The 26,541-nt window shown below is 42.3% G+C and overlaps 1 protein-coding gene across 1 annotated transcript; it reads left to right on the top strand.

Annotated features, from left to right (window-relative positions):
• Nucleotides 1-900: 900 nt before the first annotated feature.
• On the top strand, nucleotides 901-25,971 carry LOC139370084 (sodium- and chloride-dependent GABA transporter 2-like). The gene is made up of 15 exons (XM_071109402.1): nucleotides 901-982; nucleotides 11,929-12,129; nucleotides 13,658-13,792; nucleotides 14,775-14,915; nucleotides 15,321-15,405; nucleotides 15,852-15,984; nucleotides 16,853-16,987; nucleotides 18,501-18,604; nucleotides 20,296-20,420; nucleotides 20,837-20,949; nucleotides 21,283-21,420; nucleotides 22,194-22,296; nucleotides 24,265-24,365; nucleotides 24,655-24,825; nucleotides 25,015-25,971. Exons 1-15 carry the CDS (start codon nucleotides 976-978, stop codon nucleotides 25,177-25,179), a joined length of 1,857 nt encoding a protein of 618 aa, XP_070965503.1. The 5' UTR covers nucleotides 901-975; the 3' UTR covers nucleotides 25,180-25,971.
• The last annotated feature ends 570 nt before the right edge of the window (nucleotides 25,972-26,541 follow it).

Genomic DNA, 26,541 nt, shown 5'->3' with positions numbered 1-26,541 from the left:
TGTAATTATGCCTATTGGAATCCAGCCAGAGTTAGGATATCTAACAGTTGGAATTTGTATTCACCCGCAACTAAGACTGTAAAGGTTTAAAGTGGACAACCACTTCAGTAAAGGGTGTAAAAAATCTAACTAACTGATTGGATTAGCATAAGATGTAGCATAAGATCAATCAATCAATCATTCAATCAATGTACATGCAAAAACTCAGATATTAATCAACCTGCAGTAGAGCATATATGATATTATTATGATTATAATAATTATATTATGGTAACATTTTGCCTTTTTTTCGGGTACCACCGCAGTGACAAAGCCATTAGTTCCCTTGAGGTGGCAAAAATTAATAATTGTACCTTATGTTGGGTATTCTTAAGTATATTGAGGATACACAAAATGTGTTTGTACCCTGGGAAACAGAAATGTACCTTCACATTGTACCCATTTTTTGTAAGTGTGTGTGGTGATTGTACCTTTATATTCAAAATATAGGGTACAAACATTTACCATTATACTCTGTATGTACCCTAAAAGGCATCGAACAATACCATGTGAGATCATTATGTGTACCTCTGAAGGTACATTGTGTATTTTTATATTTTTGTACCCCAGGGAACGATACTGTACCCTCATTCCTAAGAGTGCATAGGCCGAAAGAGAGACCCTGTGAGAATGTGTGTCGAAGGTTATGCAATCGGCCCACCACACTGAGACGGCACAGACCTCTAGTGTGCTGCATGGAGCGTGTGGGTGTGTGGGTGAGAGAGAGCGAGTGTGTGGGGGTTTCTGAATGGGACTAGGCGGGGGGGGGGGGTAGAAGAGGGTGCAGAGCAAAGTAAACGAGAAGCTCATTGAAGGCTGAACTTAAGTTTGGAGTTACCGAGATCCCCCGCCCCTCCATGCACGTTATATAGTAAAGCCTAGACACCAACAGGCCAATATCTGGCTAACCATTCGAACCATCAGACTGTCTTTATTATGAAAGGTGAGTACCACTGGGTGAAGAAAATGCTTACTTTCCCATGCATCTGTACTGATGAAAGCATTAGGCACAATTACAGTGACATATTTCCTACTTTATTTTAGGCTAGCATGAGTTTGGCTCTTCTAAAAACACGTTTGTTGAATGGTTACGTTTAATGAATATTCTGTGAGCACTTGGGAATCTTAGATGTTGGCTCTGCTTCACGCTTGGTTTATCTTTATGAAGATATCTCATCTGGTTTGGTGATGCTTCCTTATTAGGGCATTTGGTGACAAATTACTTGGCATTTTTCTGATTGTACAATGTTGAAAACTGTAGCTGACGTTGGGAATAGTCTAGATGTTGCCCTATCGAGTAGAGCTATTGTCCATGGAGCGTGCCCAGTCTTTAAGATATTCAAGACATGGACATACTCTGAGAAGTGAGAAGGTCGACAGCTCTTCTCTTGGTGACCACATTCAAATGCATTAAACATCTAAACAATTTCCAATGCAATGTGTTGCTGTATAGGGATGGTTATTCACAACCCCTACTGACCTGGTTAACCTTGGCTAATTAATAACTTTTGGAAGCATGCATGATTTACCTTGCTCTTTTGTCTTTAGAGTTACATTTAGATTGGGTTGTTGTCTTATTTGGCAATGTACCCTACACAAGGAGATGTTATATCACCCTTTAAACACCCATACACAGTATGACATAAGCTTACAGATAGTTTGGGTTTATGCCATGCTTATGAAGACTGTGTGCTAAATAAAGTATTTATAAGTTAGTAGTTATTTTAAAGCGGGACCATCCCCCAACTCCAACTCCTCAATTACAAGATAATTATTAAGCTACTGTATTGTAGCTTAGTTAATGTAGCTTAGCAACAATATTGTGGCTAGAGTAACTGCATAATTACTCTACAGGAATACAGTGAGATCATCCATATGTAATGTGTTTGTCACGCCCTGACCTGAGTATTCTTTGTTTTCTTTATATATTTTGGTTAGGTCAGGGTGTGACGAGGGTGGTATGTGTGTTTTTGTCTCATCTAGGGTTTTTGTACGTCTAGGTCTGTGTGTCTAGTCTAGGCATATTGTAGGTCTATGGTGGCCTGGATTGGTTCCCAATCAGAGGCAGCTGTTTATCGTTGTCTCTGATTGGGTAACCTATTTAGGTTGCCATTTTGGGTTCGTGGGTTATTGTCTATGTGATGTTGTATGTTAGCACAGAGTTTCTATAGCGGTCACGGTCGTCTGGTTAGTTTGTATAGTGTATGTCGTGTTTATTTGTCCATTCATTAAAGTATGCATTCACACCACACTGCGCTTTGGTCTCCTCAATACGACGATCGTGACAATGTTACCACAATAGATGCAGTCAGAGCCACAGGGGAAGTTATTCTCTGTACATTGCCCATCCTAAGCTGCTGCACTTTTATGATAAATGGGACTGATCTACAATATTATTGTTTTGTTCTGTCAGACGGACAGGGTTATGGGCATACAAAACGATTCAGTACAGTAATATTTTTAGTAATAGTTTTGAATTTGGTTCTTGATTTTCTGGTTCTTAATTAAAAGATTCTGATTTTTTTGCTCTATGATACGGGGTCCTTCTAGCAGACCTGATCCTGTGTTGGAAATCTATTTAATAGTTTACATTTTCACTGATGGTTTTCACTTAGTTGTGTCCTCAACTGATCCAGGAACTTGTGCCTTGACAGTACATTTTGATCACACTCAATATGGTGGGTTTTTACACAGATCTTCAGTACCAGTCAAAAGTTTGGACACACACATTCCAGGGTTTTTCTTTATTTGTACTATTTTCTACATTGCAGAACAGGCAGTTAACCCACTGTTCCTAGGCTGTCATTGAAAATAAGAATTTGTTCTTAACTGACTTGCCTAGTTAAATAAAGGTAAAATAACAAAAAAATAAACATCAAAACTATGAAATAACACATTTGGAATCATGTAGTAACCCAAAAAGTGTGGCTAATTTGAAGAATCTCAAATATAAAGAATATATTGATTTGTTTAACACTTTTTTTGGTTATTACATGATTCCAAAATAGTCCAAATAAAGAAAAACCCTTGAATGAGTAGGTGTCCACTTTTGACTGGTACTTTTAGCATTCACTTAACTTATCGCGAACAAACAATGGGACTCAGATATTGGAGAATAGAGAACATTGATGTACAGTATCACAATCATACAGTGGAAAGTCTTACATAAAAAGTTAAATCATTCCAGACAGATTTGTTGAATAATTTGATCAAATATGAAATCATACAACTTTATCATTTTAAATGGGTTTGGTAATGGGATTGAAATCCAATGCACCTGCCAGGCAATCTGAAAGTGCTACATTATTCTATGCCAGGTAACTGTGATCAAGTTTGGCATTTTCCACTGTACAAACATTAAAAGTTAACATGTGCATGAACCTGATGTTTGGAGACTTTACAGTCTGTCGTCTGTCAGCGAGTCTTTAACTGATTGACTGAGTATTATTATGTTATGAGGTCTCTTAATAAACAAGCAGAGGCAATGTCATGACTTTGTTAAGTACAGTGAGCAGACCAAATATTAGTAATACCTTCCTAATATTGAGTTGCACCCCCCCACCTTTTGACCTCAAAACAGCCTCAAATGGTCACGCCATGGAGTCTACAAGGTGTTGAAAGCGTTCCACAGGGATGCTGGCCCATGTTGACTCCAATGCTTCCCACAGTTGTGTCATGTTGGCTGGATGTCCTTTGGGTGGTGGACCTTTCTTGATTCACACGGGAAACTGTTGAGCGTGAAAACCACAGAAGCGTTGCAGGACTCGACACTAACTGGTGCGCCTGGCACCTACTACTTCCTACCATACCCCGTTCAAAGGCACTTAAGTATTTTGTCTTTCCCATTCACCCTCTGAATGGCACACACACACAATCCATGTCTCAATTGTCTCAAGGCTTAAAAATCCTTCTTTAAACTGTCTACTCCCCTTCATCTACACTTATTGAAGTAGATTCAACATGTGACATCAATAAGTGAAAGATCAATGGAATCTGTGTGGGTAGCCAGACAGGTAGGATCAAATCAAATGTATTTATATAGCCCTTTATATAGCCCTTCAGCTGATATCTCAAAGTGCTGTACAGAAACCCAGCCTAAAACCCCAAACAGCAAGCAATGCAGGTGTAGAAGCAGAGCAGAAGAAACCTAGAGAGGACCAGGCTATGTGGGGTGGCCAGTCCTCTTCTGGCTGTGCCGGGTGGAGATTATAACAGAACATGGCCAAGATGTTAAAATGTTCATAAATGACCAGCATAGTTAAATAATAATAATCACAGGCAGAACAGTTGAAACTGGAGCAGCAGCACGGCAAGGTGGACTGGGGACAGCAAGGAGTCATCATGTCAGGTAGTCCTGAGGCATGGTCCTGGGGCTCAGATCCTCAGAGAGAGAGAAAGAAAGAGAGAAAGAGAGAATTAGAGAGAGCATACTTAAATTCACACAGGACACCGGATAGGACAGGAGCTGTGTTCATCCAAAGCCTGGGGATGAGGTTAATGTATTGGTAACACTATCAAGTATTGGCTAGCCGCTAGCCCAAAACCAATGACTAAGTGTCACTTAGGATGGATCTGAGTGACTGACCACTGTAATCACACACAGACAAACCGAGACAAACTTGGTCCTACATGTGGTGCTTGTTTCAGACACACTCATCCTCAACTTCATGGGAAGTTAAATCCTTGTTGTTTCTCATGAGCTCCCCATCGAGGTGTTTAGGAATTGCAGATATAACAAACTGACCCTAGCCCCCTGACACATAAACTACTGCAGCATAAATACTGGAGGCTGAGACAGGAGGGGTCAGGAGACACTGTGGCCCCATCCGAGGACACCCCCAGACAGGGCCAAACAGGAAGGATATAACCCCACCCACTTTGCCAACCAAAGCACAGCCCCCACACCACTAGAGGGATATCTTCAACCACCAACTTACCATCCTGAGACAAGGCCGAGTATAGCCCACAAAGATCTCCGCCACGGCACAACCCACGGGGGGGTGCCAACCCAGACAGGAATATCACATCAGTGACTCAACCCTCCTAGGGATGGTATGAAAGAGCCCTAGTAAGCCAGTGACTCAGCCCCTGTAATAGGGTTAGAGGCAGAGAATCCCAGTTGAGGCCTGCGTCTTGTGACGTGTAGGTACAGTGCCTTGCTAAAGTATTCGGCCCCCTTGAACTTTGCGACCTTTTGCCACATTTCAGGCTTCAAACATAAAGATATAAAACTGTATTTTTTTGTGAAGAATCAACAACAAGTGGGACACAATCATGAAGTGGAACGACATTTATTGGATATTTCAAACTTTTTTAACAAATCAAAAACTGAAAAATTGGGCGTGCAAAATTATTCAGCCCCTTTACTTTCAGTGCAGCAAACTCTCTCCAGAAGTTCAGTGAGGATCTCTGAATGATCCAATGTTGACCTAAATGACTAATGATGATAAATACAATCCACCTGTGTGTAATCAAGTCTCCGTATAAATGCACCTGCACTGTGATAGTCTCAGAGGTCCGTTAAAAGCGCAGAGAGCATCATGAAGAACAAGGAACACACCAGGCAGGTCCGAGATACTGTTGTGAAGAAGTTTAAAGCCGGATTTGGATACAAAAAGATTTCCCAAGCTTTAAACATCCCAAGGAGCACTGTGCAAGCGATAATATTGAAATGGAAGGAGTATCAGACCACTGCAAATCTACCAAGAGCTGGCCGTCCCTCTAAACTTTCAGCTCATACAAGGAGAAGACTGATCAGAGATGCAGCCAAGAGGCCCATGATCACGCTGGAGGAACTGCAGAGATCTACAGCTGAGGTGGGAGACTCTGTCCATAGGACAACAATCAGTCTTATATTGCACAAATCTGGCCTTTATGGAAGAGCCACAAGAAGAAAGCCATTTCTTAAAGATATCCATAAAAAGTGTTGTTTAAAGTTTACCACAAGCCACCTGGGAGACACACCAAACATGTGGAAGAAGGTGCTCTGGTCAGATGAAACCAAAATTGAACTTTTTGGCAACAATGCAAAACGTTATGTTTGGCGTAAAAGCAATACAGCTCATCACCCTGAACACACCATCCCCACTGTCAAACATGGTGGTGGCAGCATCATGGTTTGGGCCTGCTTTTCTTCAGCAGGGACAGGGAAGATGGTTAAAATTAATGGGAAGATGGATGGAGCCAAATACAGGACCATTCTGGAAGAAAACCTGATGGAGTCTGCAAAAGACCTGAGACTGGGACGGAGATTTGTCTTCCAACAAGACAATGATCCAAAACATAAAGCAAAATCTACAATGGAATGGTTCAAAAATAAACATATCCAGGTGTTAGAATGGCCAAGTCAAAGTCCAGACCTGAATCCAATCGAGAATCTGTGGAAAGAACTGAACACTGCTGTTCACAAATGCTCTCCATCCAACCTCACTGAGCTCGAGCTGTTTTGCAAGGAGGAATGGGAAAAAATTTCAGTCTCTCGATGTGCAAAACTGATAGAGACATACCCCAAGCGACTTACAGCTGTAATCGCAGCAAAAGGTGGCGCTACAAAGTATTAACTTAAGGGGGCTGAATAATTTTGCACGCCCAATTTTTCAGTTTTTGATTTGTTAAAAAAGTTTGAAATATCCAATAAATGTCGTTCCACTTCATGATTGTGTCCCACTTGTTGTTGATTATTCACAAAAAAATACAGTTTTATATCTTTATGTTTGAAGCCTGAAATGTGGCAAAAGGTCGCAAAGTTCAAGGGGGGCGAATACTTTCGCAAGGCACTGTATGTACAGCAGGACCAAATCAGAGCGATAGGTAGGAGCAAGCCCATGTAATGCTTTGTAGGTTAGCAGTAAAACCTTGAAATCAGCCCTTGCCTTGACAGGAAGCCAGTGTAGGGATGCTAGCACTGGAGTAATATAATCATTTTTGGGGGTTCTAGTCAGGATTCTAGCAGCCGTATTTAGCACTAACTGAAGTTTATTTAGTGCTTTATCCCGGTAGCCGGAAAGTAGAGCATTGCAGTAGTCTAACCTAGAAGTGACAAAAGCATGGATTAATTTTTCTGCATCATTTTTGGACAGAAAGTTTCTGATTTTTGCAATGTTACGTATATGGAAAAAAGCTGTCCTTGAAACAGTCTTGATATGTTCTTCAAAAGAGAAATCAGGGTCCAGAGTAACGCCGAGGTCCTTCAGTTTTATTTGAGATTGTCAGATTCAACAGAATCTGGGACCTAGAACAAGCATCTCTGTTTTGTCCGAGTTTAAAAGTAGAACGTTTGCAGCCATCCACTTCCTTATGTCTGAAACACATGCTTCTAGTGAGGGCAATTTTGGGGCTTCACCATGTTTCATTGAAATGTACAGCTGTGTGTCATCCACATAGCAGTGAAAGTTAACATTATGTTTTTGAATGACATCCCCAAGAGGTAAAATATATAGTGAAAACAATAGTGGTCCTAAAACGGAACCTTGAGGAACACCGGAATTTACAGTTAATTTGTCAGAGGACAAACCATTCACAGAGACAAACTGATATCTTTCCGACAGATAAGATCTAAACCAGGCCAGAACTTGTCCGTGTAGACCAATTTGGGTATCCAATCTCTCCAAAAGAATGTGGTGATCGATGGTATCAAAAGCAGCACTAAGGTCTAGGAGCACGACGACAGATGCAGAGCCTCGGTCTGATGCCATTAAAAAGTAATTTACCACCTTCACAAGTGCAGTCTCAGTGCTATGATGGGGTCTAAAACCAGACTGAAGCATTTCCTATACATTGTTTGTCTTCAGGAAGGCAGTGAGTTGCTGCGCAACAGCCTTTTCTAAAATTTTTGAGAGGAATGGAAGATTCGATATAGGATGACTGACAGTGAAGGTGAACAGGTGATCACAGGTCAGGTGACAGAGGAATGGATGAGATTGAGGCAGGAATTCCTTTAGCCATAAAGTGGTATATTTACTGGGTAGTTTGTCTGTGCTGCATCACAAAGGAAACAGAATAACATGTATCCAATCAAATTCATAATCACAAAGATCAAATCATAACAATCATTCTCATTATTAACATAATTAGGGAATTCAGCAATCCAGTTAATTAAGAAGTCAATAGGAATCACCCTTGAGTCATTTAGGTTTGTAACTATTTATCATAATCATGAGAAGAATAATACAAATAATTCAAACAGTGATTGAATAACCAATCTATAAGCCCCATCACTTTGATATCAGAATTGATCAGTTCTTTAAACAATGAAGTTTCATATTTCACCCTTTCAAGTTTGTCTTCATATGTACATGTAATTTCATTACATATTAACCATATATCGATGGCATAATTGGCCTGTGATGATCTGTAGGGCCGTGATCATTGACCATTTACATTACACAATAGGTTTGAAGCGTGCGCACAAAGCCGCGCTCCGCGGTAATAACCATAAACAATACCTGATGGCCTGCTCTCCCGATCGCAACAGATAGTTCAGAGGACAGGTTCAGATGAATGGTAACAGGTTTGGTGGATTTACGTGGATTCGTGGATGCACAGAACTTCTGGATTAGACGGAGTTAAGGAAGAGAAAGCAGCGAGATCGGGCGATGGCGATTTCCTCCTTTTAATGAGTTGAGATCTGTCGGACATTTTCACCTGACCTAATTAAAGCGCCCCATTGCCCAGCTGAGCAAGTGGCCATGAATTAAAGGATTCTTCCACCAACTCCGTGAGCCTTTTCTACAATAAGGGATTGTAGCTTTTACCTGGATTCACCTGGTCAGTCTATGTCATGGAAAGAGCAGCTGTTCTTAACATCTTGTATACATCTTGTATATGAACTGGTTGTTCAAACTACCTAAAACGAAACGTCCACTCACTGTCAACTGCGTTTATTTTCAGCAAACTTAACATGTGTAAATAATTGTATGAACATACAAGATTGAACAACTGAGACATAAACTGAACATGTGGCTAACAGAAATTGAATATGTGTCCCTGAACAAAGGGGGGGGGGGGGTGATTAACAGTCAGTTTCTGGTGTGGCCACCAGCTGCATTAAGTACTGCAGTGCATCTCCTCCTCATGGACTGCACCAGATTTGCCAGTTCTTGCTGTGAGATGTTACCCCACTCTTCTACCAAGGCACCTGCAAGTTCCCGGACATTTCTGGGGGGAATGGCCCTAGCCCTCACCCTCCGATCCATCAGGTCCCAGACGTGCTGAATGGGATTGAGATCCGGGCTCTTCGCTGGCCATGGCAGAACACTGACATCCCTGTCTTGCAGGAAATCACGCACAGAACGAGCAGTATGGCTGGTGACATTGTCATGCTGGAGGGTCATGTCAGGATGAGCCTGCAGGAAGGGTACCACATGAAGGAGGAGGATGTCTTCCCTGTAACGCACAGCGCTGAGATTGCCTGCAATGAGAACAAGCTCAGTCCGATGATGCTGTGACACAGACCATGATGGACCCTCCACCTCCAACCTCCCTCCACCTCCCTCCACGATCCCGCTCCAGAGTACAGGCCTCGGTGTAACGCTCATTCCTTATACGATAAACACTGCAGCTGAGCAGTCATTCCTTCATGGCTCTGTGCTACTTCACGGCTGCATTCCCTTTTCGGAAGCACATGCCGATTTGGAACCACTCTACTTAAGGGTTTTGATTATTAGTCACATATGGTCTATCTATGATTGAAATAACTAACTGTTTCCTAAACATAAACCATGACAAAACCCTAACATCGTTTCGCTATATTGTGTTGTGTTTTGATCATCAAAGTGATGACTAATGGGTGGAAAGCAGCTTTGTTCCTTTCCGACAGTACGGGGAGTGTTATCCAGTAGACTACCCGCTGTAGTCAGTCAGTGAGTCTGTTATAGTGCAGGCCTTTAAGAGAGTCGTGAACACTGGCCCAGTGGCTTGGCTTGAGGCTTGGCATGCTCAGTCCTCCTCAGTCTTGGTCTTCATTTCTCACAGCCCACACTTCCCCTAGCTTCTCTGTAAGCATATATCTGCAAATTGGCTATTTCTGTCCCGTCCTGTTACAAATAATGTGGCAAATGTTTATTCTCACCTAGTTCAAAATAAGTGTGGACTGCTCCCCTGGACTGGAGTCTGGAGAGATCTCAGTGTGAAGGAATTTCACACTGCCCCCTTGGCCCACACTGAGCCTGTGAAAACCAAGGTAAAGTGTGATCAGGCTTCCTGGCAGCCTGGAGCTCTGCTCTCCTTCAGAGCAGCACAAAGAAGCCCTGGCCAATAAGGGTCTCCATTCCTTTATGATGCCAAGCCTTCATTCCCACCAAACACCTTCTGAAAACAAGGGACTCTATTTTTACCGCTGGCCACAATTTGGCCCAGGCTCAGAAAATGTTTGCTCTCTCCCCTCCATCCCATCCACCCCACCCTGCTCTGCCAACGAGAGGCTGAGCTGAGAGCACATTCTCAAGGCTTCTGGCACAGTGGGGTAGCCATCTCTCCTGTTGTTACGGACCTAAACTCAACATGAATTTGTTTAGTTTGATCTGTGACAGGAGGGGCCACTGGACTAGCCAAAGTGGAGAGAGGCAGAGAGAAGGGCGGCAGAGAGAGAGATAGAAAGAAAGAGGAAAAGAGCGAGGAGGGAGAGAGAAAGAGTGAGAGAGAGGGAAGAAGAGACAGAGAGGGAGAGAGAGAGAGTGAAAGAGAAACCGGGAGAGAGAAAGCAAGAGAGGGCAGCAAGAGGCCTTGTTAATGAGACATGACAGCAGTGAGCACGGTCAGTGAGCTGCCTGTTTCCTGTACAGAGAGAAACTCTTTCAGCATCACTGGCCCTGAACATTGGCCAGCTACGAGTTGCCCAGCTCGTAAAGCCGTGGACCCATTCTAGCCAGGGAGAGACAGAGTGGCATATATGACATGTCAATGTGACTATGCATGTTTTGCACTGGTGTAAAGTACTTAAGTAAAAATACCTTAAAGTACTACGTAGTTTTTTTGGGGGGTATCTATACTTTACTTTGCTATTTACATAACATTACTCCACTACAAGAAGATAATAATACTTTTTACTCCATACATTTTTTGCTGACACTCAAAAGCATTTTGAATGCTTAACAGGACAGGAAAATGGTTGAATTCCCTCACTTATCAAGAGAACATCCCTGGTCATCTCTACTGCCTCTGATCTGGTGCACTGTCTGAGTGTTGGAGTGTGTCCCTGGCTATGCTTAATAAGGAATTCAAAATGATTTGTACTTTTACTTTTACTTTTGATACTTAAGTATATTTAAAACGAAAATACTTTTACTCAATTTGTATTTTATTGGGTGACTTTCACTTGAGTCATTTTCTAGTAAGGTATCTTTACTTTTACTCAAGTATGACACATGGGTACTTTTACCACCACTTCATGTTTGACACTTTCGTGCCTCCTGTAAATCCTCCGTTAGAACTACAGAAAGTCTTGAAATTCGTCCCTGCCTCACACCTCTTGCTGCTTGACCTTTGTTCCAAACATTCAAAGGGGATGCATGCACAGCCTTTGTTTTTAGTATTCCATGCTGTTGTCTTAGGAGTCTTCATAACTTATAGTTTGAGTCCATACAATGCCCCCTATAACCCCCATGTTCTTGAGCCACGTTCAAAGACCTTTTTCTCACCCTATTCCTCATTTCCAGGAGATGGTCCCCAGGGAGGCTTAGGGACTGTGAAGTTGTGTTTACTTTATGATAAGCCTGTTGATCTGGGAGTGGTGTGATAAAGATACACAGAAACCCCTCCCCTCCTCACAATAGCTACACAGTCAATACAATACTTTAGGCTGTGGGGTTAGCCTATATAATGAGGTACAATAGTGTTACTCTCCCGGTGTCTATCCTCTCCTCCACTCACTTTAACGTGTTGCTTCCTCAGGCGACATGGAGAGCCTGCCTAAGATGGACCCCTCCAATGACCACAGTCGGCCCCTGGACATTGTGCCACAGAGCGATGAGAAGATGAAGGAGAGGGGCCAGTGGGGAAACAAGGTGGAGTTTGTCCTTTCTGTTGCCGGGGAGATCATAGGACTGGGCAACGTGTGGCGCTTCCCTTACCTGTGCTACAAGAACGGAGGAGGTGGGTGTTAACATCACAGTGCTCAGTGACACGTCATTTTGTTCATATTATTGGTACATAATTGAGTACTCCTTCAGTACTATTGATCAGGACAACAGTGGCAGTTCATATTGTAGATGTATTGTAATTTTAGCTACTGTATTGTTGTTAACTGACCCAAAGCCTGTTGTTATCAACCTAAATGGCACTGGAGCCTTGGAGTACATTGTGCTTTAACGCTATAAAGAATTATGAAGGGCATGGAATCTGTTTAAGGATGAGTAGTGACGTAAAACCTTAAAAGAGCTCATTTGGAGGTATGTAAATAGTTTTTCAGCAATACATCCTCCTAATAGATTGTGGATAACAATTGCTGTTTTTAGATTGATATGTATTTATGTTTCTGTGCTGCCTGCCAAGACTACACTCAAAACATATTAATCATGAAGTCCAATAGTAGCAAACAACACACTCCCGTTTGTATTGGCAAGATGAGAGAAGTCAAAAGATTAACACTAATTTCATTGAATTTGTTATATCCAATGACATTATGGAGACACAAATTAAAATACGTTTTTCAACAGGCTGAATACTTTGGAATTGCTCTTTTAAGTTAAAAAAAATGTTATATGCCAATATGTTGTGGAATTAGGGATAAATACATACTGGCTGTCCTACTGTATTGTTGGGTGGGCTATGGTATGTGATACTCTGATGTCAAGCTGGTCAACCTGGGCTTGCCCAGGTCAAAGTTCACTGTTGTTGACTAAGGTTGTCTTTGTTCCTTCTCTGGAGAAACTGTTCTCAAGTGCACAAAGTAGTTCTGAGTTTCTTAATAGTTTGTATAATACTTGATAGTTTGTATGTCTCTAGACCTATCATTCCATCAGAACAAAAAGTATTGATTCATACCCACTCTGCACAGATGTCAGTTCAACGTCTAGATTTGATTTACGTTTGGTTGAGATGTCAACTAACGATAATTCACCTCGAAATCAAACAAAAATGTCACCTTGTCATTGGATTTAGGTAAGAAGTTGGGTGAAAAAAAATGACATTCCCTTACATTGATGACTTTTTAAAAATCCTATCAGTTTTTCACGTTGATTCAACGTCATCACATAGAATTTTTGGGTTGAATTGACGTGGAAACAATGTTGATTCAACCAGTTTTTGCCAGTGAGTAGGCCTATGTGTCCTGCTCCCATTTCTAATATATTTGTAAAATTTCATCATTAGCTAGCTTTGTTATCAGGCTGATAACTGCAAACTTGACATTTTCTGAAAAATGTGATAAACATTTTAACGCTATTTGGTGAATAAACATTATTTGGATATCCCACCCAGCGATGGATAGGTCGGATGCTGACTTACAACAATTGCGCAAATCAATCAATTCATCCTTTGGTACACTCCAATTTTAGTGTCCAGCCCTGAAATGCTGCATCCTTGTTGATTGGTTATGTTATCTGACCTCATATCACAGTGGCGTTCTAACACATGCGACAACACCTTGTTAACTCCTCTCCTTCCCCCCTCTATCAAACAGGTGCTTTCTTCATCCCCTACCTCATCTTCCTGTTCACCTGTGGGATACCAGTGTTCTTCCTGGAGACAGCCCTGGGACAGTTCACCAGCGAGGGAGGCATTACCTGCTGGAGGAAGATCACTCCACTGTTTGAAGGTGATCCTCCTCTCACATCTACTGTTTAGAACTCCATTTTGTTTAGTGTGCACTGTATAGGAATGCCTTTCAAGGTAACTACACCCGGGCATGTCTGCTTACTTAATAGATTAAGAGAAGAAATTCTGAGAATGATCTACAGTAAGTGTGTGTTTTTCTGCATGCGTGTCTGCCAGTATGTACTGTAGAATAGTAGCAGGAGGTTGATGTTATGGTTAGCATGCCACCAACACTGGCAGACTTCCAAGTATCCAACACTTCAGTCATTCAATTGGCCCCCAATAAGGACAATATGACTGTAGACCTTCACACATGAACCAGATAGGCTACCGGGTGAGAAATGGTGAAGTCGGAGATGAAAAAGCAATGCGAATAGAGTCATGGTTTTCATGTGTCATTGTATTCAACATTATCATAGCTAACCACAATGTGTGATGTGGTAAGGTTCCCGAGGGGCACAGCAGGATAAGGCAATGCATCTCAGTGCAAGAGTCATCCCTGGTTCAAATCCAGGCTGTATTACATCCAGCTGTGACTGGGAGTCCCATAGGGCGGCACACAATTGGCCCAGCATCGTTTGGCCGGGGTAGGCTGTCATTGTAACTAAGAACTTGTTCTTAACTAACTTGCCTATTTAAATATTTAAAAAAAGTTGGACCCAGGTGCAGAGAAGAGACCAGATGAGGAATCAGTGGTTAAGGATAAACATAATACTTCACTGAGAAACAGTAGCCACAGGATCACAGTACACTTGGGGGAAACCAACAACCACTAAGTCACAAACTCACTCTCAGGAAACAAACTCACTCTCAGGAAACAATTCACAGTTCTGCAAAGGACAACAGAAAACACCTCTTCAGGGAAATCATAATGAGTAAATTGAACACACCTGAGTGTCGTTAATGTCTCTAGGAACGGTCTCTGCCGCCCTCTGGTGACAGGTGGAGCCATGACACAATGCTTCCCTTTGTCCTTGCTGCAGGAGTGGGCTATGCCACACAAGTCATTGTGGCTCTGTTGAACTTCTATTACATCATCGTCCTGGCCTGGGCCATCTTCTACCTGTCCTACTCCTTCACCTGGGACCTGCCCTGGGCCTCCTGCAACAACACATGGAACACAGGTCAGAGATCCACCAGTGGACTTTTCCTTATTCAATCTCGATGAAGCTCTGCCTAAAGGCAGAACTAATGTGATTGGTATGATGAAAGCTCACGGGCAAAGTTGCTGGTTCGAATGTTACTCAACCCCTAAACCAACCCTAACCAATTCGGATTACTTCAACTTAAGTGATCGTATTTGCCTAAACATTCACATTGTTTCTGCCCTCGAGACAGAGTTGCCCTCGGGAAACGAGATTGAATAAGGAAAACTCCAAAATGCCACCATACACAGAAACGTCCCTGACTATTTGATGTCTCACGTAACCTTACGTAACGTTACAATAGAGTTGGGTTACCTAGAAAAAACATAGCCGGTGTCCTCAGTAAACGTGTGTGTGAACTTGTTATGCATCTCTGTTCTCAAGATTCCTGCATGGAGTTCCAGAGGAGGAATGGCTCTTTCAATCAGCCACGTCTGAACGCCACGTCTCCTGTCATTGAGTTCTGGGAGTAAGTACTAAGTGCTGCTTAGAGTCTATTGTTTCTCCATCTCCTTAAGGAGCTCGGTTGGCCTACTGTTTATTCCTCAGCCAAATGGCCGTTGTCTTGCCAACTGGTGTAGCACTGCTGAATACGAAAACAGGCTGGCTTGAGGCTGAATTGGAGGGCTGTGTGACGTCCTGAGAAATAATATACATGACATGCTCCCCTAAGGTAAATAATTAACAAGCTTCAACATTACTGTTGCTGTAATATTTGAGCTTAGTGTTCATGTTAGATATTCATGTCTAAATAATGATCAGACTGACAGTCATCTCATATTTGTGTGTGTGTGTGTGTGTGTGTGTGTGTGTGTGTGTGTGTGTGTGTGTGTGTGTGTGTGTGTGTGTGTGTGTGTGTGTATGTATGTGTGTGTTGGTGTGTGTGTGCACCGGCGTGCGTGCATGTGTGTGTAGACGGAGGGTTCTGCGTATCTCCTCTGGCATAGATCATATAGGATCTCTCAACTGGGACCTGGTTCTGTGTCTGGCCATAGCCTGGGTACTAGTCTACTTCTGTATCTGGAAGGGAGTCAAGTCGACTGGAAAGGTAAAGGGCTCTATTCTACATCCTCTCTCTGTGAGCCTCCCTAATGCAGTTTTTGACCAGGAAGAACCTCTGGGCACTTCATTGATTGATCCCTTGATTGTGGTACCTTAAAGTGCATGGTGCAATACATTAGATAGATGCAGACTTAGATACATTACATACTGTAGATACAGACATGAAAATGGGTCTATGGTTCAGTCATCAGCCAGCTTTTGACATACTTTTAAAAATAAGTTCTGGTCGGCATAGCTTTAAGTTGTTGTGGTAGTTTGTTCCACTTAACAGCGCAGTTGTATAGAAAGGTTTTCTTACAGGATAGTCTCTTAGATTTGAAACAGTCCATGTCAGAGTCTATGACACTGAATATGACTAAGAGTTGCTCCTGGTCATTCAGGTCACTTTTTCAGGACATTTCTATGCATTTTTGCAATGTTGCTTCACACCTTTGGACAGCCAAGTACTCTAGATATGTGGTCCTTTTGAAGTCTGGCAGATAACGTGATAGCTGAGGTGATTAGAGACCATTCAATGACTTTTTTGCTTGTTGTTATTAGTAGACCCTTGGTTAACCCACATGTGACCCTTGGTGCTGTATTGTCCTGCACTGTACATACCATAGCAGCATGTAACCGGAAGGTTGCTGGATCTAATCCCCGAGCTGACAAGGTACAAATCAGTCGTTCTGCCCCTGAGCAAGGCAGTTAACCCACTGTTCCCCGGGCGCCGACAACGTGGATGTCGATTAAGGCAGCACCTCTCTGAGTCAGAGGGGTTGGGTTAAATGCGGAAGACACATTTCAGTTGAATACATTCAGTTGGACAACTGACTAGGTATCCCCCTTTCCCTTTCCCATTCCATCCCCCTCAGGTGGTATATTTCACAGCCACCTTCCCCTACATCATGCTGTCTATCCTGCTCATCAGAGGGGTCACCCTGCCTGGAGCCTTCATAGGAATCAAGTTCTACCTCTACCCAGACCTGGGCCGCCTGTCAGATCCACAGGTACATGTACTGTACACACACACACACACACACACACACACACACACACACACACACACACACACACACACACACACACACACACACACACACACACACACACACACACACACACACATTATATGTACAAACACACCAATACCATCACATCTGTGGGAAGTGGAAAACGCCCACAGCCCTTTCACACACACACACACACAGACACAGACACAGACACAGACACAACCAACCCCCCCCAACCACACACACACATTATACATACAAACACACCCATACCATCACTGTGGGAAGTGGAATACCCAACAGCTTGACACAATAACCCTATAGACTGACTTACCCAGTGTTCCTCTGACCTCTGCCTGTCAGCAATAAAAAAAATAATACTCTCACCGCCACACCTCTTGTCCCTAGTTTATGATGACAATATGAATGGCCACATACAGTAGAACTTGAACACTTAATTATTCATTTCATTCGTTGAGCTGTTGAAGTGACTGTTATGCTGTGCTTAGCATTTTCAGGGATCTAACTCAATATCACCAAGATTGTTATCAAGATTATCAAGATCGATCATTAAACAAATGAAAACACGTCTGATCATGAGAAGAACATGACATTGGAGAAACCAGGGGGACGTTGTCTCTCAAACTAATGCTGTGCCAGAGAACGACTGAATCTGTAAAGTTGGCAGTCCGCAGGAATATTTGACGAGTGGACGGGTGATAAATGTCTCATGAACACCGGCATGAGGAATGTGGTCAGCAAACACAGCTGCTAGGCTAGTTCTCGTCTGGTTACGAGATAGAGAGAGAGTTTTACTGACTGTGATTTTTTAGTATTTTCGACTGTTTGTTTGGATGATGTTGTTTAACCTATTTGTGTGTTACATACATGTTGCGCTCACTCCCTAACGTTATTGTAAATAAGAATTTGTTCTTAATTGGCCTGCGCTTGTGTCTTTGCACTGGACTAGCTAAGTCAAAGACTGTGTCCCAATAGCAACCCACACTCTATAAAGTGCACTACCTACAGGCCCTGGTCAAAAGTAGTGCATTACATGGGCAATAGGGTGCCATTTGGGACACATACAGAAGTATTCCTGGCTGCTAGGCAGCTGACTGAAACGTGCCCTCAGTGCTTCAGCACGACTTTGGTGAATAGGGAGAACAAAGGGCACCCTAATTCAAATTGGAACTGTGTTATGCTGGTTGTTCACAGAGTCTGTGGTGGAAAAGTACCACACTTGGCGCTGGGGAGCCATAGCGATGGAGAGCCAGCATACTGGGGGGTGGCCATGGTGGGTGGTCACATAAGTGATGAGAAATGGGGTGACATGTTTTTACCATAGAATGAGGAAGGTGTAGGTCATACCAAATGTCTCACCGGAAGGGGTTCATAGCTGTCTTTGACAAAAGTGACGTGCTTCAGAGAACTAAAGATTTTAGCCAGGAGCAATGCCATGGTTTCTGCCAGCAAATGAAAAGGCATTGGTATGATTTCTCCCTCTTTCTAGGTATGGATGGATGCAGGGACTCAGATCTTCTTCTCCTATGCCATCTGTCTGGGGTGTCTGACTGCTCTGGGAAGCTACAACAAGTACAATAACAACTGCTACAGGTCAGGGCTCACCTCAGAACACATGCTTACACCTACACCTCCTACTTACCCTAGTCAGAAATTACTGACACCCAACAATAAGCAGATGTATCTCTGTCTTAAACCCCCTAGAGTTGATCGACGCACCCATGCACAAATCTAATTAATATAATAAAAAAATCCCCATATAAATCTGTTTATTTAAGCTAGCGATATCAGCTGTGTCTCAATCCGCCTATGTCGGTCTTCCGAATCTTTGGTGGAACGTGACAGAGCTACAATGCTGTTTGTCAGACCAGGAGACATCCCGAAAATCGGTCTTCTCACAAAAACGTCTGTAGCGTCCAGACGGACACGATGGTGTTCTCCGTTTTGCTCTATGACCCCCACATGCCCCACGGGACTCATCTGAAGTTGGTACAGTACACTATGTGCCAACTTTTGTCTGTAGCATCCAAACCGTTTGGGCTACAAACGAACATGACCCCACTAGACTCTCAGGAAAACAAACTTGTTTTGGTTGTTCTTGTTGTTCTACTACCCCCACAAGTGTCATGTGACTCGCCTGAAGGTAACTTGGTTCCGGTTTTACAAAATTATGGAAGTACACCTCAGGTCAGAAGTTTTAGAACACCTACTCATTCAAGGGTTTTCCTTTATTTGTACTATTTTCTACATTGTAGAATAACAGTGAAGACATCAACACTATGAAATAACACATTTGGAATCATGTAGTAACTAAAAAAGTGTTAAACAAATCAATATATACTTTATACTTGAGATTCTTCTTCAAATAGCCACGCTTTGCCTTGATAATGGGAATTGATGGAAATTGATGTAAAATATATCACTAGCCACTTTATACAATGCTACTTAATATAATGTTTACATACCTTACATTACTCATCTCATATGTAATATATATATATATATATATACTGTACTCTATATCATCTACTGCATCTTTATGTAATACATGTATCACTAGCCACTAAGGTAGTAGTTTTGGAATTGTTAGGTTAGATTACTCGTTGGTTATTACTGCATTGTCGGAACTAGAAGCACAAGCATTTCGCTACACTCGCATTAACATCTAACATGTATGTGACAAATACATTTGATTTGATTTGATGACAGCATTGACCACTCTTGGCATTCTCTCAACCAGCTTCACCTGGAATGCTTTTCCAACAGTCTTGAAGGAGTTCCTGAAATAGTAAAAATAAAGAAAAACCCTTGATAGAGTAGGTGTTCTAAAACCTTTGACCAGTAGTGTATGTAAGTCATTTTTTGCGTCCCACCCCCACTTCAAAACCTTGTTCCTTGTGATTTATTTTTTGACTGTACATTTTGCCATTTATACATGTGCTATTCAATGCATTTCAAATAAATTAAAAATGTTATCAAATATTTTTTATATATTTTTGGGGCATACCTACAGGGGACCTAAAATTATAAATCAAATAGCTAAATCATCCATGGTATAACCATCTAAGACTAAGTGATTTGTTCTGTTTTACACCCTAATAATAACCTAGTACGCTAATAACAGGTGGTCAGAAGCATTTGTTCTGTATCTTTATCTGTATTTTGTACAGTATCTGTTTCACAATATGTTATTGATTTATCTTTGAAGTTGTTCATTTTTACTGTGACATACAGTAATGGCTGGTATCTATGCCTGGCTGATGACTGCCTCTCTGGGGTTACAGAGATTGCTTGGCGCTATGCTTCCTGAACAGTGGGACCAGCTTTGTGGCAGGCTTTGCCATCTTCTCCATCCTGGGCTTCATGTCTTACGAGCAGAACGTGCCCATCTCAGAGGTGGCAGAATCTGGTTGGTAGTCATTTTTAACAGACACACACAGACCTTTCTTGGCAGTTCATCATTGGGGAACTGGTCATCATTTTTCATAATTCAACATGTATTTTATTTTAAGTACTTACGTACATTTCAGCAATATATTTTGGAATGTGAATTAGTAGAAACGCTGCACACCACTTAAGGAGCTATTGACTGTACAGTACATGTCCCACACTGTTCAAGAGAAAAACACTTTGTTAAACTGTGCTGTAATGACTTTTCCATGATAATGACATGTTAATCTTTAAAATGAACTTTCAATGCTCAAAGAATTCAAAGATAACCTAGTAGTTTCACAATACAATCGGGTGGAGGTCAAAGTCCTGCTCACTTGATGACAATTCTGTAATGACCTGTTGTAAAACCTGTATTAACCCTTTCTGTACCAGGTCCTGGTCTGGCCTTCATAGCCTACCCCCGTGCAGTTTCTATGATGCCCTTCTCTCCTCTCTGGGCCTGTTTCTTCTTCATCATGATCGTCTTTTTGGGTCTGGACAGCCAGGTGAGGCTAGAGTAGCACTCTGTCTCCTCTCTCTCTCTCTCTCTCTCTCTCTCTCTCTCTCTCTCTCTCTCTCTCTCTCTCTCTTGCTCACTCTCGTTTTCTCTTTGTCTCGCTCACTCACTCTCTCTTTCTCTCTCTCTCTCTCTCTCTCTCTCTCTCTCTCTCTCTCTCTCTCTCTCTCTCTCTCTCTCTCTCTCTCTCCTACTCACCAACTCTCTTTCTGACACACACACACACACACAATATGCTTGTAAACACTGCTCTAACAATGTCCACAGTGGTGTTTCTTAAATCAGTGACACAGCATCCCCTCTGTTCTCTCCACTGCTGTAGTTTGTGTGTGTGGAGAGTCTGGTGACGGCCATGGTGGACATGTACCCTAAAACCTTTCGTCGTAAGAACCGCAGAGAGCTCTTCATCTTGGCGGTGGCCATTGTCTCCTTCCTCATGGGTCTCATCATGCTGACAGAGGTAGGCCACAGCCTAAAATGCCACCCAGGACCCCGATTGGTTCATGGACGCTTGTAAAATGGCTGACCCTGGCTCTGACCCCGGCTCTGACCCCAACTCTCCACGGGTGTCTCAGGAGGAGTTGGAATATGCAGCAAGAATGAAATCCCAAAGGTTTTCATTTAGGGCTTTATTTCTTGTAACATACGCCATTTATCAGAATATTTTATCCAAAGCGACTATCATTGGTGCATACATTTTACGTATGGGTGGACAATGGGAATCGAACCCACTGCCTTGGCATTCCAAGTGCCATGCACTGAGCTACAGATGGAGAATGTCACATTGTCACGTGAATTGAAAGTTGCTAAGAAAAAGAGCCAAATACTGCAGGTTACTGAAATCGGGAACCTTTATTCTGTGCATGATGTTTAGCCTCTCTAATGCCTCAATCACACCAACAGTGTTATTGCGCAAAATGGTACGCAGCAATCATCTGGATATGTGTGCAGCAAAAGTTCAACACTCACCTTCTGCTACCATTTCCGTCAAGCCGTCGACGCACACAGTTTGACACGTACGTTTGATAAATCACACCGCAACTGCCTCTGCAATGCAAGGCTGCAAGGCAAACGCAGCGTTCCATTGGAAATGAATCTACTCCTGGTGTACCAAAATGCAACGACATTTGATTTTGTTGTTCTACATGTGGTCTTGGAGGTGGCATGGGGACGATGAAATAGAAAAAGTGTTCCTAGCTGCCCTGCCGTAACGCAACACATTTCTCTCTCCAGGGAGGCATGTACGTCTTCCAACTCTTTGACTACTATGCTGCCAGTGGGACGTGCCTGCTCTTTGTGGCTGTCTTTGAGACTGTTTGCATTGCTTGGATTTATGGTGAGTGTTTAGCCAAGTTATGTGGGAATGCATTGAGGGGTACATTAGCATGACAAATGGGGTATTTTCATTGAGCCATCCTCTGCCATCCAGCAGTAGTCTGCTATTAATAGAAGTGAAAGGGCATCTGGGAGATGAACAACTGGCTGAATATGATATTATTAGACCATTTTGAATTATATATATTTTTGATGAGATTGATACAACTTTTAGCGAGCTGTTACACATTTGTATTGTGTACCGAAACGGTGCCTGAGGAAGGCCCGCAGCATCATCAAGGACCCTACACACCCCAACTGCGCGCGAGCTGTTCACTCCCTTATCGTCAGGCAGACGATATTGGAGCATGAGGTCTGATACCAACAGGCTCAGAGACAGTTTCTATCTGCTGTCCATCAGACTGCTGAACACTTGAACTGGACTGACCACCTGCTTTGATTCTCTGCACCTTAGCTCACACACTGTAAACCTTAATGTGCTCTCATTACTCAAAACTTTGGAGGAAACCTGTTGCACTGCATACATGTATATCTCAGTACAGTTACTTAAAGTGATTTTGTAGCCTTTACTCAAACCGATAGTCACTGTGACCCTGTAGGCGGTCCAGATTTGGGTTGTCAGTTTGAAAATGTTGAGCAGCACCCCACCTAAGCCGTGCCACCAGTATAATTTCCCAGGGTGCCTTGCCTTTTCGAGTGAATTGTACAGTTATCACCCATAACTGCATTTGTTAGTGACAGAGATATGGTTGCTGAATTTGTTTTTTTTCAGACCGGTGGCCTCCGCCAAGTGAGCTCCTAGGCAAATATTATCATTATAATTAAACTCTTTATCACAATACACCCAAACATACTAAATAGTTAGGAAATCCAACAGTTGTTATTTTTTTGTCACCAGCAATCTGCATTCATAATGACTGCCAGTGTTAGGAACAGTGGAAGGAGACTACCTAAGCCTAAACTGGAACAACCATTTCAGTGAAAGGTACAAGAAAATCTAGCTAAATGATTGGATTAGTTTCATTTTTTTTTTATCTATCTTTGTGTAGCATAAGATTAATCAGTCAATCATTCAACGCACATGCAAAAAAACAGATATAAAAAATATATATGTTTTAATTACCTGCAGTAGAGCATGCTGGTAAAAAAAAAGTACATTCGTTTTCATAACTTTAAATTGAGTTGATGTGACATCTCATTTAGTTTTGAGTCAGTACCACATAAGCATCTTAAGTAATAATGACTTTTCATTTACTTGTGGTTTAACTTACTAGAAGTATTTTAGTAATTTCTTATTGTGATGTCGAAGGAATCTGCAAGTAAGCATTTCGTTGGATGTGTACACTGAGTATACAGAACATTAGGAACGCCTGCTCTTTCCATGACAGACTGACTAGGTGAATCCAGGTGAAAGCTATGATCCCTTATTTATGTCACTTGTTAAATCCACTTCAGTCAGTGTAGATTAAAGAAGGATTTTTAAGCCTTGAGACAATTGAGACATGGATTGTGTTTGTGGGCCACTCAAAGGGTGAATGGGCGCAGACAAAATATTTAACAAGTGCCTTTGAACGGGGTATGGTAGTATGTTCCAGGCGTATCGGTATGTGTCAAGAACTGGAACGCTGCTGGGTTTTTCATGCTCAGCAGTTTCCTGTGTGCATCAAGAATGGTCCACCACCCAAAGAACATCGAGCCAACTTGACACAACTAAGTTAACATGGACCAGCATCCCTGTGGAACGCTTTCAACACCTTGTAGAGTCCATGCCCTGACAAATTGAGGCTGTTCTGAGGGCAAAAGTGCAGGGGGGTGCAACTCAATATTAGTAAGGTGTAAAGTTTGGTACACTCAGTGTATACCATGTGTACCCCGTACATAAGACAAATAAAACTTGAAACTTTAATGAGTATCTGTCCGCTGCTGACTCCTGTCTCATTCATCTTCTCTTTCCTCGCTGTTCCTGTAGGTGCTGACCGTTTCTATGACAATATTGAGGACATGATTGGCTACCGTCCCGGACCTATTATCAAATACTGCTGGATGTTCTTCACTCCTGCTACCTGCTTAGTGAGTATTTTTCTTCTGAACTAAACCCTGTTATGTCTCTTGACTGAGGGGTGCCCCCTGGTGGTTACTATTGAAAAAGCATCTGACATTGCACAGCTAGGCTAATCAAATTCACAGAGATTTTGTAGAAAGTGGAAAAGGTTCAAAAGGAGGATAAGACCCAAATGAAAGCAAGTCAGTATTGTTGTTTTTAAATCAACACAAAAAAAATGTTTTTGACTCAACCTAGGACGTAGCAACCAGTGACTGTCACGGAGACACAAATGATTGCATTTATTTGCCTCTGCAGGGTACCTTTGCCTTCTCCCTGATCAAGTACACCCCTCTGAAGTACAACAATGAGTATGTGTACCCTTGGTGGGGCTACTGCCTGGGCTGGCTCCTGGCCCTGTCCTCCATGCTCTGTGTTCCCCTCTGGGTGGTCATCAAAATGTGTTCTGTGGAAGGCACCCTGAAAGAGGTTAGTCACACACACCACCCACTGTTTCACCCTCTGTTTGCTATTGTCGCATGTCATGGCTTAAGCTACTGTAACTTAGAAATCAATACAAACCAATATAACAAACCAATCATGTCCTGCACCTATCCGGTGTATGTGACAATAAAGCATCTACAATAGTTGTTGTCTATTTCCTCTGTTGTTCTGTAGCGCTTTACAATCCTGACCACGGCATCCACTGACTTACCTAAAACCAAGAAGGAGCAGGAGAAGCTGCTGGCCATCTTTCCTGGCGATGGGGACAGCCTCCGTCAGAGACACCCTCCCACCAAGGAAGGCTACTTCCCCGTCAACGAGAAGGAGTCCAACTGCTAGAGCTAGGAACGTGGACCCAGACCCTCTGAGGTCCCATGTCCATTCCTTTGACATGGCCTCTCCTCAACGATACCTCATAACTGCACAACTGCGGCCAAATTAGCACGGATGCAGTGACACTGGTGCTGCTGTGCCTTAGCTCTTTCTCTCCTGCAAGGTCTATCAGAGACAGTACAGACTACTGCTTCAGATGCTGTCCTGTTGTTAAGTCGTGTACACTCTTATGTTTACACACTCAATGCTACTGGCTCTCCGCCATCTACACTTCCATCCACGGGAGAGTCGGTCTCTCCACTTCTCTCTCCCACTGTTGCCTTATCAACCACGAACTTTAGCTGTGTTTTGCTGATTTCTTTCACCAATGGCTAAAGTGTAGCAGACATTGAAATGGTGTGATTCAGTGATTTGTTATATGTCCATTGTGGTTGAGACTTGAGAATGTTTGTCTGATGATCGCACCTGCTTTCTAAGGAAGCATCTTTTATTTTCCTTTTTTTCATGGACATCTCTCGGGCATATGTGTACACAATTTGCTATGATTAAGTATTCTTTTAGTGCATCATGTCGAACTCGCTGCAGTCATATGAGTTGAATGTAATACATCATTCTAATCAATATGTTTGTTAATTTACCTGTTAAACCTTAACTGACAACATTTCTACATGACACATGGAGGAATCAGATAGGCATATGCCAACTAAAATCATCATGTCATTGTGGTTACAATAAGTAACACATCATTTAAAGGCCCAGTGCAGTCAAAAACGAGATTTTCCTGTGTTTTATATACATGTCCACACAACGAGGTTGTAATAATACTGTGAAATTGTGAAAATGCGTATCATGCCCTTTTAGTGTAAAAGCTGTTTGAAAAGACCACCTAGAATTTCAGCCTGTTTTGTTGACATTGCCAGTCTAGTTAATAGACCAATAAGAAAGAGAGTTCCAAACCACTCTGCCAATAACAGCCAGTTTTCAGTTTTCCTCTCCCTGCTCAGGCCACTCCCAGACAGTTCAAGAAAAAGTATTGCTTGAAAAATTGCTCTTAGCTAAGAAGCTATTTTTGTTTCTTTAATTGAAAACAATCATTGTATGGTACTTCATTGTTACCTAGAAATGACTTGATATTGTTCTAAAAATGACTGCATTGGACCTTTAACAATTTCTCATACGAACACTGTGACTTCAGATTGAAATATGTGCATGTGCTAAAATGTAATATCTTGTAATATATTTAATATCCAGATTTATGTCACAAAACTTGTGTCAAAAAGAAATCTGAAGCCCACCTGAAGTGCAAGTGTCTCTGTTTCTATTGTAGTAACCTGTAGGAGACTAACTAGTAGGCTATGCTAGCCGGAG

This window comes from Oncorhynchus clarkii, chromosome 2 (assembly GCF_045791955.1).
Source record: "Oncorhynchus clarkii lewisi isolate Uvic-CL-2024 chromosome 2, UVic_Ocla_1.0, whole genome shotgun sequence".
NCBI lineage: Eukaryota > Metazoa > Chordata > Actinopteri > Salmoniformes > Salmonidae > Oncorhynchus > Oncorhynchus clarkii.
The sequence above is the reverse complement of the archived record's forward strand: the minus strand, read 5'-3'. Positions and strand labels throughout refer to the sequence as shown.